The sequence below is a fragment of the Leguminivora glycinivorella genome, chromosome 24 (assembly GCF_023078275.1).
Source record: "Leguminivora glycinivorella isolate SPB_JAAS2020 chromosome 24, LegGlyc_1.1, whole genome shotgun sequence".
NCBI lineage: Eukaryota > Metazoa > Arthropoda > Insecta > Lepidoptera > Tortricidae > Leguminivora > Leguminivora glycinivorella.
In genome coordinates, this window is record NC_062994.1 from 11,946,464 (window position 1) to 11,965,541 (window position 19,078).

Genomic DNA, 19,078 nt, shown 5'->3' on the forward strand with positions numbered 1-19,078 from the left:
CGAAATGTACTATTTCAGTACAGATGGTGCTTTTTACGCACTAGTACGAGAAGTGGTTCAGTTCTTGTCAGGTCGAAACTTCGGAGGGCCATCTGAACTGAAAAACGTCGTACGATACACGTGCGAAAAGGAAATTCTTAACTCGTGTCGATTTAAAACACTCCCTTCGGTCGTGTTTTAATTTATTGCCACTCGTTTCGAACTTCCTTTTTTACGCACTTGTATCGTAATGTACTATTTCAGTGCAGATGGTGTTTTTTTATGCACTAGTACGAGAAGTGTTTCATTTCTTGTCAGTTCGAAACTTCAGAGGCTCATCTGTAGTATCTGTACCGAAAAACATCGTACGATACACGTGCGAAAAGGAAATTTGTAACTCTTGTCGATTTAAAAAAACTCGTTTCAAACTATTTTCTTTTGATTTCTGACAAGTGTTAGAAAATGAGCAGTCTTCATGTATAAAGTAAAACTTTAGATTTTTTATTTTATTTTATTGAAGATCTTTTTATTTGTTTTACGACAATTCTATTTGTCATAAATGTAAGAGCAACTTTTCTAATGTTTACTTTATACATCAAGTTAGGTAAATAAATCATGTAGATTAATAAAAAATATTGAAATTATTACTTTGTTTTAATTTTATCCATAGCCTAAAAAAAACTTTTAACTTGAAATAAATATTTAAATTTCTTTACTAAACATTTGAACCTATTTTTGAGAAAACAATACCTAATTTTACCCAAACTAGTCTAGATTGGAATATGTATATTATTCTTTTTTTTTATGGGATAGGAGACAAACGAGCTAACAGGTCGCCTGATGGTAAGCGATCACTGCCGCCCATGGACACCCGAAACACCAGAAGTGTTGGACGTGCGTAACGTCAATACAAATGACGCCCAACTGTCCGATTGAATTTATTACTCATGGAAATTACTTCACGAAATAGTTCAATAACTATATTTTATTCATCTGGTCTAGGAGTACGAACGTTGGCAGATATTCGTGCTATATTTGTCTTACTTTAGTAACTATTAACTTAAAATGAAGGAATGAGTACAGTTTTCTGCGTTCTTAATAATAACTGACAAGTTGTGGTTGCCAGACTTTAGCAAAATAATTTTCTATTATTATATTTCCGAACCTAATTCGATTACAAAAAGTAAGGCAGTACGACCTACAATCTTAGCTTGTCCGATGGGACTGATAAAAAAAACATGCCGTGTTTCAGATCTGCAAAAAAACGCTGAAATATCGATCGCTCCACCCTTACTAAAGATTTTTCAACTCTGGCAACAATTTCCACATCCGTCAATCTGACATTTACATTTTTCTGAGATTGTTGTCGTCGCAGAAAAAATAAATAAATTAATTCAAAATAACACACTTTAAGACTCTAAAACTTACATTTAAAGCTATGATAACTTCATTTAATTCATTATTTCTATATTCCACTACAAATCTTTACCGTTTAATCGTTCTAAGTGCATAAAACTGAACCGCCTACGAGTTATTTTTGTGTTCAAATTCCCTATTTCTTATGTAAACAGTGATGGAAAACTGTTATCAACCGTCGCCGCACAGTTCCCAGGATTACTATCCGCACTACAACCTGTTCCAGAGCTCGATATTTTACGATACAGACAACTTTCGTGTGCCGTGTCTTTTGGAGGAGTCTGTGGCCTCGGAGAGCTCTGAGAACGAGGAACGGAGCGCGGAACCCCCGGATAAGCCCCCGGAGGCTCCGGTGAAGGCCAAACGGGTGGTGGCTAAGGAGGAGCTGTATCGAGACCCGGAATCATTCGGGAAGGGTGAAGTGTATGTTTATTTTGATGTGACATATATTTCATATAGATGGTTTTAGAAACTACTGTGATTTTTTTTTAATAGAGCAATTTAGTGAACTTTGAAACTCGTTTTCAACACTGTACTAACAGGGAGTAGATAAGATAATTATTTATTTACAATGAACTTCTGTGATTATCTGTATCTATCAAAAACTGATTAAATGAATTAATCAGAACAAAACAGTCACAAAATCATCGTGTAAATATACAGTTCATTTACATTGCATATTTCTTGAAAAAATTGTTTTTAAAAGAATAGTAATAGTACAGTTACAATCACTAAAATTATCACCATAATGGAAATATCTGTACCAAACACACATAAAATCCAATCCACGATCAATGAAAAATGAGCAAAATACAGAGATTTAGCAATAGAACTCAGAGGCCAGTGTGAGCCCGCACTGTACAATTATAGTCCCCGTCGTAATGTCCCCATCATCATCAAATCCACAATACAGTAATAGTAATACCCCACTTTACGCGACCCCGTATAGTAGTGTGGATTCGCTATAACATGATTTTTTAATTTTGATGGATTGAAAGCAAAAAGCCACTCAGAAAACATGAGATTGTTTTATTTTCATAAAAAATAGCACTTTTTTTTTTAAATATAAAATGTTAAAGTTTCTTTAAACAAGCGTTGTAATTTTTCAAGTTAAATATAAACTATTTGTGAGTGTGTTTAGTAAAACGTCCCACTTTGTCGGTTGCCATTAAGGCGAGATTTACTTGTATCTTTATATGAATAAACTGACAAAGCGGCTTTGTAGCAATCGACAAAGTGAGACGTTTTCCCGTGCACACTCTCATTTTTGGTTTGATTCTAAATTTGATACCTTATTCAAGTGACCCTGGTATAAATTCGCTTTATGTGATTTTTTCCTGGAACACATTTCTTGAAGTGGGGTATTACTATATACAAAACATTGATAATCCTTTCAGACAATCAAACATCAACGGTCCCGTAGAGCCTCCGAACTCGCTGCCCCATCCGTGGGGTTACGACTGGACGAAGCAGAGCTGGGTGAAGGAGGGTGCTCCCGTATCCGACACGGCTAGAGATGAGCGGGCCACACCGGAGCATCAGCCCGCAGCTCCGAGGGTTAACAACAGCAAGGCAGAAAGGTCAGGAAACTTTCTGATGTATGAAAATCGTATTAAGGAACCTTTTTTTTGACGAAGTGGGTTACGCACGTTGTGTGGGACTCGCCGTTTCTTTCCCCTCCCCTTGCCAGAGGGGGGAAACTTGGCCCTACCCACTAAACCGTTTCATCCTCTTTACCGATCGATGTATGTCATTCACCACAGCGCCCTCCGGCATTGTTCGGGCTTACGGCCAAGGCACTCGCATGAGGGGGCTATACAATTAGCCGGTTTTACATATATATTCTAGAAGGTAGTAAATTTGTCCGCAAGAACCCTAGTTTGTATACAAAAGCCAAAGACCGTCACACATGTTCCATAGATTTAAGATATAGAGACAAACTAGCCATACCTTCAAGTAACTTACAAGTTAGTAATAAAAGCCCTCATGTAATGACTATTAGGATTTATAATTGCCTCCCCCAGTATATAACTGAAGAGCAAACATACAAACAAACTAAAAACCTACTTAATAGAGCACAGTATATTATTTTACTTACTCGTACATGCAGGAAATAGGCTGGATTTTTATAGTTAGGATTAAGTACTTGAGTTATAAGATGCTTGTTTCTTTTTTAATATATGCCTACCATATTGCAATACCCTGTAGAGTATCATGTTGCTATGTAACTATTTTACCTAGTGTAAGATCTGTACACCAACATGAGAGCAATAAAAATTCGGGTCACTATCAAATTTACCTTATCGCTAAACGACAATATAGCTGAAACGTCGGGATTGTATTATGTCGTTGTGACCACATAGACATGAATGCTAAATGCCTATTTAGCAAAACGTCTGGAACTCATAATGTTACAATTTAAAATGAGCTAGCAGCAAAACTTCTTTATCTTCGAGTATCTTTATTACTTAATTGACATTAACGCTAAATGGTCCGGTAGTAAAACGTTTGCAATGCAAAATACCCATGAAGCAAAACGTCTGGATTGTGTGACGTCTTCATAATTAAATATGACAAACAAATTCTAATTCACACATATACTAATTATTTTACTTCAGACATTTCATGACGTTATGCTACTAACTCGTTCTGTGTTCATGTCAATCAACTTATATCACTTTCGGCTTATTGGGTATTGTAATCATAAGGACTATTCATATTTCCAGAAGTTTAACAACTTGTCCATTCTAATTCTTAGTCATTCAGCTAAATTGACGCTTTGCTGAGTGTGTATTATACTTTTATGTCGTCGCAGTTGAATTGACCGTATATTTAACTTTTATGTCATCTAACTGAAATGGTCGTTTAGCGATAAGGTACATTCGATAGTGACCCAAAAATTCTATTCTATTCTACATAACTTCCGATGTCAGGCATAGTGTGCCATTTTTTGTCTGGTTGTGTATGTGTTAATTTAACTATCACTTCGGTTCTTCACTATCAGTTTTAACCCCAGACGCAAAAACGACGGGGTGTTATAAGTTTGACGTGTCTGTGTGTGTGACTGTCTGTGGCATCGTAGCTCCCGAACGGATGAACTGATTTCGATTTAGTTTTTTTGTTTGTAAGCTGAGTTAGTCGGGAGTGTTCTTAGCCATGTTTCAGTACTATGTCGGGAGTTTTTTCAAAATTTTAATTTTTTGGTGTGTTAGGTTATGTCTTAAGTTAATGTTTAACTAATTTTGTTACAGCATGATGCATAAGATGGGTTGGCAGGGCGGAGCGCTCGGCAAAACTGGGGATGGAATCACGGAGCCCATCACACCTAAAGCTATCCATGTAAGTACTCGTGAATAGTACCAAAGAGGATCGAGTATATAGAGAGTTACTGTCAAAGTAAAATGTTTAATCACAGTGCATAGACTGCCATCTCTCGACGCAAGCTTAAAACTTTTGAACCTCCGTTTTGAGTAAATGTCAAATATTAATATTAGCGTCATTTAGCCGAGCGTTCCCCAAAGGTGTAACGCCATCTAGGCCACCGTACCTTTTTCTCTATGGCTCTGAGGTACGTTTTTTTCTTAGACTTTACCCGTCTATACGGAGTTGCATATGTCTTTGATCACAGAACTTTATTTATATAGAAGAAACAAGTTCATCTATTTGTATAGGGGCCGAGCGTGTCAAATTTTGTACTGAAGTTGTTTCTTGCCTGTAATTTTAAATATGTCTCAGGCTCTTGATTGTTCATAATTTTTGTGTTGTTGCAATTGAATATCACGTAACGAGGCATTTTTTATGTTTTGATTGACTTCAACTTACAAAAATTGACGCCCGAAAGCTGCAAGCTGCGATTAAAGACGGACAACTCAGTGGATTTCACTGAGTTCATTTGACACGCTAAGTAGATACGTTTGCTTGATCTATGGTATATATGACATCTGTGTCTTTGATAGTATACCCACAAATGCCTGAGATTTCGTTCAATCAGTGAGATAATATCGCAACTGTTGCGACATGTTTTGAGTCATTTAGCAGGTCCGTCCTCAGGCATTATATAATAACGCGAGTACAACCGTATATTGATGAAATAATCGTACCTTTCTTTATAATGTCACTAAGTGGTAAATTTTTCTTTAAAAAAAATATTAATCATCATGCATTTATGAACTTAACTGCTAATCTTAAATTGAAAAGATTATTTGAGTTAAGGAGTTTAGGTACATATGAATTGTTATTTATTTTATTTATACATTATTAAATCTTTATACGTGCCATTTTTTCGTCGGTTACCTAAAAAGTTATAAATTGAAATAGATATCATACACGAAAGAAAAAACGACAAGGCCCACTGGTGGCCTAGCGGGCGGGCGGGTGGTCTAGTGGTAATGACGTTAGCCGCGTAAGCTGAAGACCCGGGTTAGATTCCCGTCTCGGCCACCAGTGGGCCTTGTCGTTTTTCTTTCGTTTTTTTTTCTACAGTATACAGCGCAAGTTAACAATGATATTAAATTAAAGGCACTTAACAATTTTTTTTTATTATAAATGGGCTTACTCTTACAATAGAAATAGTACAAAGGTTTGTTAATACAGTAACGCACTAACACAATTTTATTAACAAAGACAGGTACGTAACACGTAAAATATAATACACGTAATATTTGTTATTATACTGTTTATTTAAGTTTAGATACATTTAGGTTTACTTATTTAGTTTAATTAATGAATTTATTCACATAGATATTAAACTAATACAAATAAAACTACACTATAAACTACTAAATTAAACTATTACTAAACTAAATCTACCTATAAAATAAAACCCTATAAATAAAAAATCGAACCTAAGTCAGAGCCGGCCGGTAGAGTGCCCAGAAGGCTGGCGGCATTGCCGCGCTGAACAGCAATGCCGATGCGCTGGGCAAGATATGCTCCAGCCTTCCGGTCACCCGACGCGTCTATTAGGCGTTTAATTTGTTAGTTTATTTTAAGATACCTAGTTCTTAATAATATAAAGGTGTGTATAAGGAATAACCGGTATAAATATCTTAATCTAATACAGCGATTTATATGTAGTAGTGTAACTACGTGAAAACAAAACATCAAAAAAATTTAATAAAATAATTTGGTTTGTTCCCTAGTTGTACAGTCAGCCAAGAAAGTGGTTTACCACTTTTCGACTCTATTTCAAACATATAAGGCCAAAACGAGGTAAACCACTTTTTTGGCTGACTGTACCTAAAAGGTTTTTAGAATATTTTTTTTCTTCTTTACAGGCGTTCCGTCCATCTCCCGGCCCCGGGCGGCCAGGCAAGAAGGCAAAGACTCCGAACAAGGCGACCCCGGGCAAGAAACACCCCGCCATGAGGGACTCCTTCCGGACTAATATACTCATGCTTATACTGGAGTTTGTTCAGGACGATACTGAGGTAAGCAGAAGGCTAAGCTACTAGAGCATTTCTTTTTTGTAACCCCCGACGCAAAAACGACGGGGTGTTATAAGTTTGACGTGTCTGTCTGTCTGTCTCTGTGTGTGTCTGTCTGTGGCATCATAGCTCCCGAACGGATGAACCGATTTCGATTTACTTTTTTTGGTTTGAAAGCTGAGTTAGTCGGGAGTGTTCTTAGCCATGTTTCATGAGAATCGGTCCACTATGTCGCGGTCGGGGGTTTTTCAAAATTTTAATTTTGTGGTTAGGTTATTTGAAATAAGCAAAGCTTGTACTATGGGTGCTAGGCTACGATATACATACTTATATAGATAAATACATACTTATATACATAGAAAACATCCATGACTCAGGAACAAATATCTGTGCTCATCACACAAATAAATGCCCTTACCGGGATTCGAACCCGGGACCGCGGCTTAGCAGGCAGGCTCACGACCAACTACGCCAAACCGGTCGTCGAAAAATTTATGCTATTTCTACTCAGAATCACTAGCTTTTTCAATCCTAGTAGTTAAAAAAATTGTCCCATACGATTTTTTCTTATTTTGTTACCATTTTCCGTACATGTTATATGGGGTAACAAAAGAGGAAAGTAACAAAAATGTATGGAAATTCTAGGACACTTTTTGTCTCCCAGTGACATTGAAAGTACTCGTGATTCTGAGTACAATTCACCTAAAACTCCCTAAAAAAATCAAAAGTAAAAAATGGCAAAAAAATAAAGAAATGCTCATTTAGGGCCAGTTGCATCAACCACATTTGACAGACACATCATCGTCACGCAGCAGACGTCTATGGAACTTCCTATACAATAAAATTTAACGAACGCTTTAACGATGACAGATTGTTTGATGCAACCGGCCCTTAGAGAATTGATTAGTTGTTTTTTTTTTTATACAGGGAGCCCGATAATTAATGGACAACCTTTTAATGACCAAGAGGGCACCTTATACTGGTCCAGAAAATCGACTTTAAGGTTTAGTAAAAGTCGCCTGGTTTTCGAGATTTACACACTTTAAAATTTTAATACTACCTAAAATTTTAAAAAGTGTGAAAATCTCGAAAATGATTCCCCACCCCCTCTAACTTTTGAACCATAAGTTTAAAAAATACGAAAAAAATCACAAAAGTAGATCTTTATAAAAGCTTTCTAGGAAAATTATTTTGAACTTGATAGGTTGAACAGTTTTTGAAAAAAATACGGGAAACTACGGAACCCTACACAGCTTGGCCCGACACGCTCTTTGCCGGTTTTTCTTTCGTGTATGATACAGCATCTTGAGCGTATTTATGGAGCGTGAAAATGGCCCCATGCTCAACTGATGGCAAATGCTGCACGCTGTCGCTATGTAGGTTTTAAGTGTTTAAAATGTTCAATGTCCCTAAATCGAAAACCATTTCGAGATATACGCTTGTAGATCACGTAAGTAATTTTTTTAATTTTTTTTTACGTATTTTTAGTATAAAAAATCTTAAAAATAGTTTAAAGGGGAAGTGACGTCAAATAGCTGATTTAGAGCTGCCACTATACCAAAAAAATCTTCCAGTTGGGATGTCACTTGAGTTTGACAGTGACACTTATCACAGTTCGTAGCAAAGATATTAAAAATTTCATGGCTTAGTCTATTGTTCGTAGTCATTCACTATGGTTGACAGTGACACCTTGACAGTCAAACATACTGGACTATTTGAGCTGACTGTTAAAACTTTTTTTTTAGAAATGATTTTGTCGTTTTCTTAGGTGTATGAAACAACACATGTGACGTCACGAAGCTGTGTCTTGACGTTTGTAACTTACGCTCTTTCTGCTCGAAGTAGTAATAAGAAGGGATTTTCTCATTAAAATAGCAATTTTTGGGAAAATAAAAAAATACGTGTATCTTTTAGTATCGAGTTCTTTCAAACCAATCAATAAAAAGTAGTACTCAAAAATATGAAATGTTGTCAATTGTTTTAGTTTTTTTAAGTCTTAGCCTTAGCCTAATGTCTTACTAACACCAAAGAGGATCGAGTATTAAAGAGAGTTACTGTCAAAGTAAAATGTGTAATCACAGTGCATAGACTACCATCCTCGACACAGACTTAAAACTTTTGAACCTCAGTTTTGACAATTTGGCCCATATTCTGAGCTTGATATGTTTTAAAATGTTAAATATTAAATTAATATTAGCGCCATCTAGCCGAGCGTACCCCAAAGGTGTATCGCCATCTAGCTCACCGTACCTTTTTCTGTATGGTTTTGGGGTACGTTTTTTTCTTAGACTTTATCTGTCTATACGAAGATTATATAGGTCTTTGCTAACACTAATATTAGTTCTTTAGAGTTGTAATGTTCTACTAACCATCTATGGACCTTGAGTCTGAAATAAATGATTTTTATTTTTATTAATTTATTATCTATTTCAGTTTATAATTTTTATAACAAACTTTTTAAATTACAGACGGAGCTCCTATTCGACACATCTCTCCGTCAACACGAGCGCCGCTACATCACGAACATAATCCACTCCGTGGTGAACGACGAGACGCTTCACTCGCTGTCCTCGACAGCTCAGTACGAACTGGCCCAGGACATACATAGGAGGAATAAATACTTGCTGGAGTGCGCTCAGGGGGATAATCAGTAAGTCTTTATATAATTACTACACGCTTTAGAAAGAGACAAAGTAGTCTATGTCACTCTCCATCCCTTCAACTATCTCCACTTAATTATTAAAATTTTGAAAAAACCCCCGACTGCGACATAGTAGACCGATTTTCATGAAACATGGCTAAGAACACTCCCGACTAACTCAGCTTTCAGACAAAAAAAACTAAATCTAAATCGGTTCATCCGTTCGGGAGCTACGATGCCACAGACAGACACACACACAGACAGACAGACACGTCAAACTTATAACACTCCGTCGTTTTTACGGCGGGGGTTAAAAATCACTTCAATTTGTCGCTCCGCTTTGCCGTGAGAGACGGATAAACAGACACACACACTTTCCCATTTATAATATTAGTATGGATTTTACATAAAACACCCTCCTTGCGTCATCCCGGCATTTGCCACGGCTCATGGGAGCCAGGGGTCCGCTTTGACAACTAATCCCAAAATTTGGCTTAGGCACTAGTTTTTACGAAAGCGACTGCCATCTTACCTTCCAACCCGAAGGGTAACTAGGCCTTATTGGAATTAGTCCGGTTTCCTCACGATGTTTTCCTTCACCGAAAAGCGACTGGCAAATATCAAATGACATTTCGCACATAAGTTCCGAAAGCGTACCTAGCGGTAAGAGCGTCTGACTTATAATCCGGAGGTCGCGGGTTCGATCCCCGGCTCGTACCAATGAGTTTTCGGAACTTGAACGACGAGACGGTTCACTCGCTGTCCTCGACAGCTCAATATGAACTGGCCCAGGACATACATAGGAGGAATAAATACTTGCTGGAGTGCGCTCAGGGGGATAATCAGTAAGTCTTTATATAATTACTAGCTTTTACCCGCGACTTCGCACGCTTCAGAAAGAGACAAAGTAGCCTATGTCACTCTCCATCCCTTCAACTATCTCCACTTAAAAAATCACGTCAATTAGTCGCTCCGTTTTGCCGTGAAAGACGGATAAACAGACACACACACTTTCCCATCCATACTAATATTATAAATGGGAAAGTGTGTGTGTCTTTTTGTCCTTCTTTCACGGCAAAACGGAGAGACGAATTGACGTGATTTTTAAGGTGAAAATAGTCGAAGGGATGGCAATAGCTAGTTTATAATATTAGTATGGATTTTACATAAAACACCCTCCTTGCCATCCCAATATTTGGCGTAGGCACTAGTTTTACGAAAGCGACTGCCATCTGACCTTCCAACCTGAAGGGTAACTAGGCCTTATTGGAATTAGTCCGGTTTCCTCACGATGTTTTCCTTCACAAAAACTCATTGGTGCGAGCCGGGGTTCGAACCCGCGACCTCCAGAAGGAAAGTCGCACGCGCTTACCGCTAAAAGCTACCAGCCCTTCAATTATATTTTACATAAATGATTACGAAATATCACGAAGCGCTAGTGGCCTAGCGGTAAGGGCGTCTGATTTACTCCTCTTGTAAAGAGTGGAGGTGGCGGGTTCGATCCCCGGCTCGCACCAATGAGTTTTTCGGAACTTATATACGAAATATCATCCATCCATACTATCCATCCATACTAATATTATAAATGCGAAAGTAACTCTGTCTGTCTGTCTGTCTGTCTGTCTGTCTGTCTGTTACGCTTTCCCGCTTAAACCACGCAACCGATTTTGATGAAATTTGGAACAGACAATCTTTAGACCCTGAGACAGAACATAGGCTACTTTTTATTTCGAAAAAAAGGGATGAAGGGGTTGAAAAAGACGTTGAAAGTTTGTATGGGATTTCTTAATTATAAAAGACAAAACCATGAAACTTTATATTTTAGCACTTGATAAGAAATCATTAAACATATATTTAAAGTCACATACAGGTCGAACGCGATTAATTAACATTATTTTTACCTTTAAAATAAACATGGTGGGAATTAAACATTAACTAAAAGCGGGTAGATTATATTTATTTGTCTACCCCGAACATTTATATAAATTAATATCGGGTAGTTTTGTGTTGTTTACATCTCCGGTGACATTTTGCTGGGACGTCAGTCTTCCGCGACCACGGCCAGTGCAACCTGGCCGAAACGTTTTTTTTTTTTTTTTTTTGTACAAAGCGCGAGAACTTAAAGTTGTTATATCATTAAACATCTTGATAAGGGATAGGGATAGGGATAGGGATAGCGATAGGGATAGCGATAGGGATAGCGATAGGGATAGCGATAGGGATAGCGATAGGGATAGCGATAGGGATAGCGATAGCGATAGCGATAGCGATAGCGATAGCGATACGGATACGGATACGGATAATATGGGTATCGTTAGAGGGATACGGATAATCGGTCGGCGGTCTCTTACAATCAATGTGCTCTAAGACGATCGTTGTTTGCTTGCTTGAAGATTACGTTTGCGATAAGTATAAGCAAAATGTAAAAAATTGTAAGGGATAATTGAAAAAAGTACTTTTTACCCACCGATCATAGTGTCGAAATACGGGCTATGTGGGATGTTTATAAAGGTTTCCCCAGCGTATATAGAATAACCTACGCTGTGGTCTATCTGTAATATTTCTACAATCATTGCAAGCAAAAGTATTATGTGCAATCGAAATAATCGCAGATAAATATACCTACAGTTTCGTTTTCTTTCAACCCCTTATTTGCCAAGAGTGGCACTGAAGCTTTAGTAGTTTCATGTGTTCTGCCTACCCCTTTATGGGATACAGGCGTGATTGTATGTATGTATGTATGTAAATATACCTACAGAGAAACCTAAGGATCCAAATGAAAATCTTAATGAATACTTTTATTACGCGGGCGAAGCCGCGGGTAAAAGCTAGTTTGAAATGAAATGAAATATCAAGCGCGGATCCAGCTTCGTGCCCAGGGGGCGTCACGTAGTAAAGGCCCAGGCCCCAGAGGGGGGGTCACGTGGTCTATTTGTATGGCTAACCTAGGCTCCAGGGGGGGGTCATGACCCCCATGACCCCCCCCCCTGGATCCGCGCATGTGAAATATTTATATTCCAAGTAGGCATAACACAATGCGCTTATGAACGTCAAATAAAGCTACGCCGGCTCTAACCCTACGCCTCAGCCTCGAGAAGATTTCAGTCCCCCCTCAGTTGGGAGGGGGGTATCCACTATGGGACCGGCAAGAAACTCGGCGGGCCACTTCTTTTCAAAACATTACATCTTATAATTAACATGCATTAAAAAACGAGATACAATTTAATCAGCAAAAGTATTCATCAAAAAAAAGAAATATTAAATTAACAGACTAGGTACCTACTCTATGGAAATTCATTTCAATAAATTATACAAAGTACTAAGCTACTATGATTAATAAGAGATTTTAGAGATGTATAGTCTCTAAGTGTTAAAGTACATCTAAAAAAAAGAAAAATTATACATGATGAAAACAAAAAAAAAACGAACTGATACAAATAAAAGATAACTAAAATAACTTTAGAGTTTTAAAAGACTCTTGATGTCACAACTAAAGAAAAAAAACCGGCCAAGAGCGTGTCGGGCCACGCTCAGTGTAGGGTTCCGTAGTTTTCCGTATTTTTCTCAAAAACTACTGTACCTATCAAGTTCAAAACAATTTTCCTAGAAAGTATTTATAAAGTTCTACTTTTGTGATTTTTTTCATATTTTTTAAAGATATGGTTCAAAAGTTAGAGGGGGGGGACGCACTTTTTTTTCCTTTAGGAGCGATTATTTCCGAAAATATTAATATTATCAAAAAACGATCTTAGTAAACCCTTATTCATTTTTTTATACCTATCCAACAATATATCACACGTTGGGGTTGGAATGAAAAAAAAATCAGCCCCCACTTTACATGTAGGGGGGGTACCCTAATAAAACATTTTTTTCCATTTTTTGTTTTTGCACTTTGTTGGCGTGATTGATATACATATTGGTACCAAATTTCAGCTTTCTAGTGCTAACGGTTACTGAGATTATCCGCGGACGGACGGACGGACGGACAGACAGACATGGCGAAACTATAAGGGTTCCTAGTTGACTACGGAACCCTAAAAATAGATATACTTAATCTACTTTGATATTTGCCAGTCGCTTTTCGGTGAAGGAAAACATCGTGAGGAAACCGGACTGATTCCAATAAGGCCTAGCCACCCTTCGGGTTGGAAGGTCAGATGCCAGTCTCTTTGGTAAAACTAGTGTATACGCCAAATCTTGGAATTTGTTGTCAAAGCGGACCCCAGGCTCCCATGAGCCGTGGCAAATGTCTTTGACGCTAAATCCGCCTTTTGTACTTTAAGGTTTTCTTTTGTGCAGTAATAGTACGTTGTGAAAAGGGAGGAAGTTGAATATTACTAACGAGAGTAAGTTAAATCGCGACGGCTTGCCGGAGCGATTTAAAGACTCGAGTTAGTAATATTCATACTCCTCGATTTACACACAATGTTTTTCATCACACTCGCAATGTAAAAAAAATGTAAATAGATGTAAAAAAGTTAAGTATGGTACAAGAAATTTCATTATCCCCTTGGGAGGAATCGGGGAGGATTATTTTTCAACTGTTTGTCTGCTATAGACGACTGTGGCGTGTTGGTGGCATAGGAACAATTTACGGTTGTGTAAGTACTTAAGTAGGAACAATAACCCTGTAAAAAAACAGAAAGAAACATAGTAGTAGGCCACGCTATATCCGACCGGACCGATTCAGGTTCGGTCGCCATCAAAACGTAAAGTCCGTCTAGCCATGTTTTTATTCTTGTCATGTTTTTTTTAGTTTTGAAATGAAATGAAATTATTTATTACGAAATTATTTATTACGCACAGTTTTAGGTACAGAAAGGTGGAAATATATATCTAGGAATACAAGTGTGTACTTCAGGGGTATCACTAAAACTACCTTACAGGCATGCATAATGTACTTACATTCTAATCTATTCAATAACCTAGCTTATTTATAGTTGAGAAATTCGTTTATACTATAAAAGCATTTATCCACAAGCCATTTCTTTAATTCTATTTTAAATCGATTGAATGGTAAATCCTTAATCTCGTCCGGCACTTGATTATAAATCTTTATACACATAATAAATCGACGACCGGTCTGGCGCAGTCTGTAGTGACCCTGCCTGCTACGCCGCGGTCCCGGGTTCGAATCCCGGTAAGGGCATTTATTTGTGTGATGAGCACAGATATTTGTTCCTGAGTCATGGATGTTTTCTATGTATATAAGTATTTATATATTATATATATCGTTGCTGAGTACCCACAACACAAGCCTTCTTGAGCTTACCGTGGGCCTCAGTCAATCTGTGTAAGAATGTCCTACAATATTTATTTTATTTATTTATAAATGCATTCTTTGCTACGAGTGACAGCTTTGTTGGAGGTATATACAATTTGTTCCGATATTGTGGACGTACAGGATTTCGATAAACTTCCTTGACTTGCTGGAAGAGATGGCCATGCTGATACACAAATATGCAGGCATTAAATATGTAAATAGACGGGAGCGACAAAATATTCTGATTCTTAAAATAAGGTCTACATGAATCTAAGGTTTTCAGTCCATAAACAGCTCTTACGCATTTCTTTGCATGAGAAATTTATGCTTTTGTTCCTTATGTTTCTTCTTTTGTATGTTACCTTCCGTGATTTTTCTCACTTAATGGTCTCACCGGAAGACCAGCGCTGGAAGTCGCCAGCAATATGCTGAGGTGAGGCCATTTCGTGGCACTTTATTACTTTTCTGTCAGTGTAAAATTGTTTATTATCTGTGTGCTTTCGAATAAAAAATATTCTATTCTATTCTATTCTATCTTTATTTATTTAAACTTTATTGCACAAAAGAACAACTAAATGTACAAAAGGCGAACTTAATGCCATGAGGCATACTCTACCAGTCAACCATTAAGAGACCAATTTTGAAATATCAATATCGATATCTTTCGTTTCCAATTAATAAGGACACGGGATGACACTACAGTGTTGCCACTTTTTAATTTCTCCTTTTTTTTGCCAGTTAGTAATTTTAGTCGAAAATCAGTTTTAAAACTGAGTTATGCGCGATTAAGCCCCGTTTCAATAGTATTTACGTGTAGTTATAACAGCAAACTATTAACGTGCGGTGACGGGTTAAGAATTTCACCACCGCATTTCTTCCCGTGGGTGTCGTAGTCGACTGTGGGGCAGGTTAAATTGTGGCGTAGGCGAGAGGCAACCTGTCACTGCAATGTCACAATTTCGTTTTCTTTCGACCCCTTAATTGCCAAGCGTGGCACTGAGACTTGAGTTCATGTGCTCTGCCTACCTCTAATGTATGTATGTAAAATATTAACAATATGTTTTTTTTTTTCAGCCAACTAGGCATCTACAAAGAGGCCCCAGAAGACGTATACCTCGTCACCCCGGACGATTTCTCCACCAAAGACGACTCAGACAAAAACGTAGCTATCGAAAACGGCACTAACGATAAAATCAACGGAGATATGGACGACGATGAAAATCCATTTTTGAAAAGCATAAAGAAAAGTATAAAAAAGGATGATGAACCGAAGTTAACTAATAAGTTTGAGACGGACTGTGTTATAGCGAAGGACAGTGAGCCTAAAGTGGACAGTAAGAGCGATGTTCCGGTTACAGAGGTTGATAAGATGTTGGAATTCTTTTTGGAGTTCGCCGAGACGGATAGTTATAAGGAGATGCGGTGAGTTATATTTATTTTTGTTTCGTTAATTGAATTTTTTGGATTTAGATTTACGAGATAAAAATACTAGAATCATTGTGAAGCAAGATATACGCTTAAGCTTAACGACATAAAATTCCTCACTAGGCTTTAAACTCTATTTTAGAATCCACCGTAATATTGTGATGAATTATATTTTAGAATGCCTCGCTATACTCAAAATTTAATCATAAAATCTTTTGCTTAAATTTATTTTTCTTCCTTGTGACCTATGTACATAAAAATTCGAGTTAGTCCAGAATACATAAATAAATAAAATGTTGAAATGAAAGTAACTATGAAAACATTATATCGCGTATAATGAATTTATAATACCAGCCGACGTTTCTGACTCTTTATAGCGTTCATGGTCAACAGGTTACTGGTTCGGTCACTTTTTATTTCATAAGTAACTATCGTGCTAACCGAAGACTATTACCAATTAAACTAATATATTTTCAGATTCTTAGGCACATTCACTGATCCCCAATCGTCAGCCATCAACGGCATACTCACGGACGTGTCTTCCTGGGCGCTCGGCAGTTTCCATGGCAACGAGCTAGTCGCGAGGGCGCTAAGGAACGCTACGCTTAAGATACGGGACGGGGCCAATGGAACACCTGAGTAAGTAAAACCTAACCACAAAATTAAAATTTTGAAAAACCCCCGACATAGTGCAAATATTTTCATGAAACATGGCTAAGAACACTCCCGACTAATTCAGTTTTGAAACAAAAAAACTAAATCTACATCGGTTCATCCGTTCCGGAGCTACGATGCCACAGACAGACACACATACAAACAGACAGACAGACACGTCAAAGTTATAACACTCGCGTCGTTTTTGCTTCAGGGTTTAAAAACAATAACAAAGTCATAGTTAAAAAACATTTCACAGTCGATTCAAACTAAGCATATGGGACTAAGGTGATTTCTAAGTAAGTCAAATTATTTGTCGGCTATAGACGTCTATGACGTCGGTAGACGGTCTAGTCGCTCGGCAGTTTTCACGGGAACGAAGTAGTGGTGACGGCGCTAAGGACCGCTACGTTAAGTTTGATGGCGCCAATGGGACGCCTGAGTAAGTGTTTTTGTCTGCTATAGGCGACTGTTGCATGTTTGTGAAAAATTGTGGAATTAGTTGTGTGGACCGATATATTTAGATAGGGGACGGCGCAAATTGTTTGACTATAAACTACTATGGCGTGTCTGTGTCAAGCTGGTCTAACTGGTATTTTTGCTGTTTACTTAACACAGCTAAAAAGAGTGTACAAGTTTTTAATGGGTTGGCAACGCGCACGTGACACTCCTTGCGTTGCAGGCGTCCATAGGTGACGGTGACCCTTTTCCATCAGGCGAGCCGTATGCTAATTTGCCACCGACGTAGTATAAAAAATACATATTCCGAAATTGGAACACGTAATTTTTTTTTGATGTTAAAAAATAATTTTGCTTTGTCTTACAGGATCCACAAGGTACCAGCCAGCCCCGGTAGAAATCTGGGGAAAACCTAGATATAAGGTGGGCCAATACAATACGAATAATTTCTTACATAGAACGGGTATTCAACCTTCAAACAGGACTTACAAAAACTCAAAGCATTATTAATAAGAACTTAATGTAACTTTTGTTAAGAAAATGTGCCGGAATTTATGTAGTCACAGTATGTGTCACTGTACGGATTACGGTTCGTTACAACCAAATTTTATAATACCATTTTCCTAAAACGTCGCGATGCCAGAACAGATTAGTCTCATAGTGTCTAATTGAAAAGACTTAAACCTACTTCTCAAATTACCGTATTTCCAAAATGTCTATGAGTCAAATTAACTTAAAACCAAAACTTCACTTTCTCAAAATGCCTAAAATCCATGAAAACTGTATTTTTAAAGTTTTTCATAAATAGTTAGCTTTATTAACTAAAGTTATCAATAAAACACAGTGCAAGGAAAATAATGCACACTGTAAATAAAATTGTTGGTATTCTGAGAAAGTGTCATTTTGAATTTTGGTTATTATTTCGTATATTTGATGTAACAGACCAATGTCATTTTGGCATGAAAATTGGTATTTCTGTAATTTTAGACAGTTTACTACTAATCCGTTTTAACATTGCGATATTCTAAGAACATGGTATTATAAAATTTGGTTGTAACGAACCGTAATCACTGTACGGTCATCTAATAAGGCTGTCTAAGTCGCCTTACATTTTAATTCTTTGGTTTTTGTCTTTTTATTAAATGGCTTTTAAGAAATGGTCGACGGTGTAACGTGTAACCCTAAACATACTCTAATTTTAATTGAATATCTACTTTATTTAAAGAAATGGGTTTTGTGAAAACGTTTTAAAAGATCTAATAGTCGACCTTTTCTTGACCACTTTTTTGTCTCTTGAGTAAAGAACATATATTTCTTTCATTGCTATAAATCATATTAGATGAGTTTTGTGCGTACTTCATTACATTAACACTTTCGAAACCGGGCTCTACGCGGCGCTACGACATTTTCGCTACATACGGGGAAACCCATGTAATCGGCTACGCTTCTACGAGCGGTGTGCCCGACAGTCGGGTTCTTGGTAGCGAAAGTGTTAAAAGGGAAAAATCATTATAATCCGGGGCTCGATATTTTGTCATCTTGATATTTCTTTAGATGATATCTAAAACAAATAATAATGACAATAAATAGTCATTATTAAACAGTAATTTATTATTTTTTACAAATAGTTATGAATTCGTTTGGTTGTCATTAGACGATATATTTAATAATCGCTAGATCGTGAGAACGAAAGGCGTGAAAAATATTACGTTTTTAGCAAAGACGTAATATTTTTACATATAGCAAAGAACTACGCTAGGCAAAGTAATACTACTCGAAAGTAGTACAAATATTATACCTGCTGTTTTGATAATG

At 37.3% G+C, this 19,078-nt stretch overlaps 1 protein-coding gene across 1 annotated transcript; it reads left to right on the top strand.

The window, feature by feature from the left end:
• The first annotated feature begins 1,359 nt into the window (after window positions 1-1,359).
• LOC125238747 lies at window positions 1,360-18,626 on the top strand. The gene is made up of 8 exons (XM_048146171.1): window positions 1,360-1,818; window positions 2,793-2,975; window positions 4,647-4,734; window positions 6,672-6,824; window positions 9,290-9,471; window positions 15,800-16,147; window positions 16,628-16,789; window positions 17,631-18,626. Exons 1-8 carry the CDS (start codon window positions 1,553-1,555, stop codon window positions 17,677-17,679), a joined length of 1,431 nt encoding a protein of 476 aa, XP_048002128.1. The 5' UTR covers window positions 1,360-1,552; the 3' UTR covers window positions 17,680-18,626.
• The last annotated feature ends 452 nt before the right edge of the window (window positions 18,627-19,078 follow it).

Coding starts and splice junctions, on each gene's coding strand:
- LOC125238747 (XM_048146171.1), top strand. CDS start 1,553: ATGGAAAACTGTTATCAACCGTCGCCGCACAGTTCCCAGGATTACTAT. Junction 2,976..4,646: donor AACAACAGCAAGGCAGAAAG/GTCAGGAAACTT, acceptor ATTTTGTTACAG/CATGATGCATAAGATGGGTT. Junction 16,148..16,627: donor GATAGTTATAAGGAGATGCG/GTGAGTTATATT, acceptor ATATATTTTCAG/ATTCTTAGGCACATTCACTG.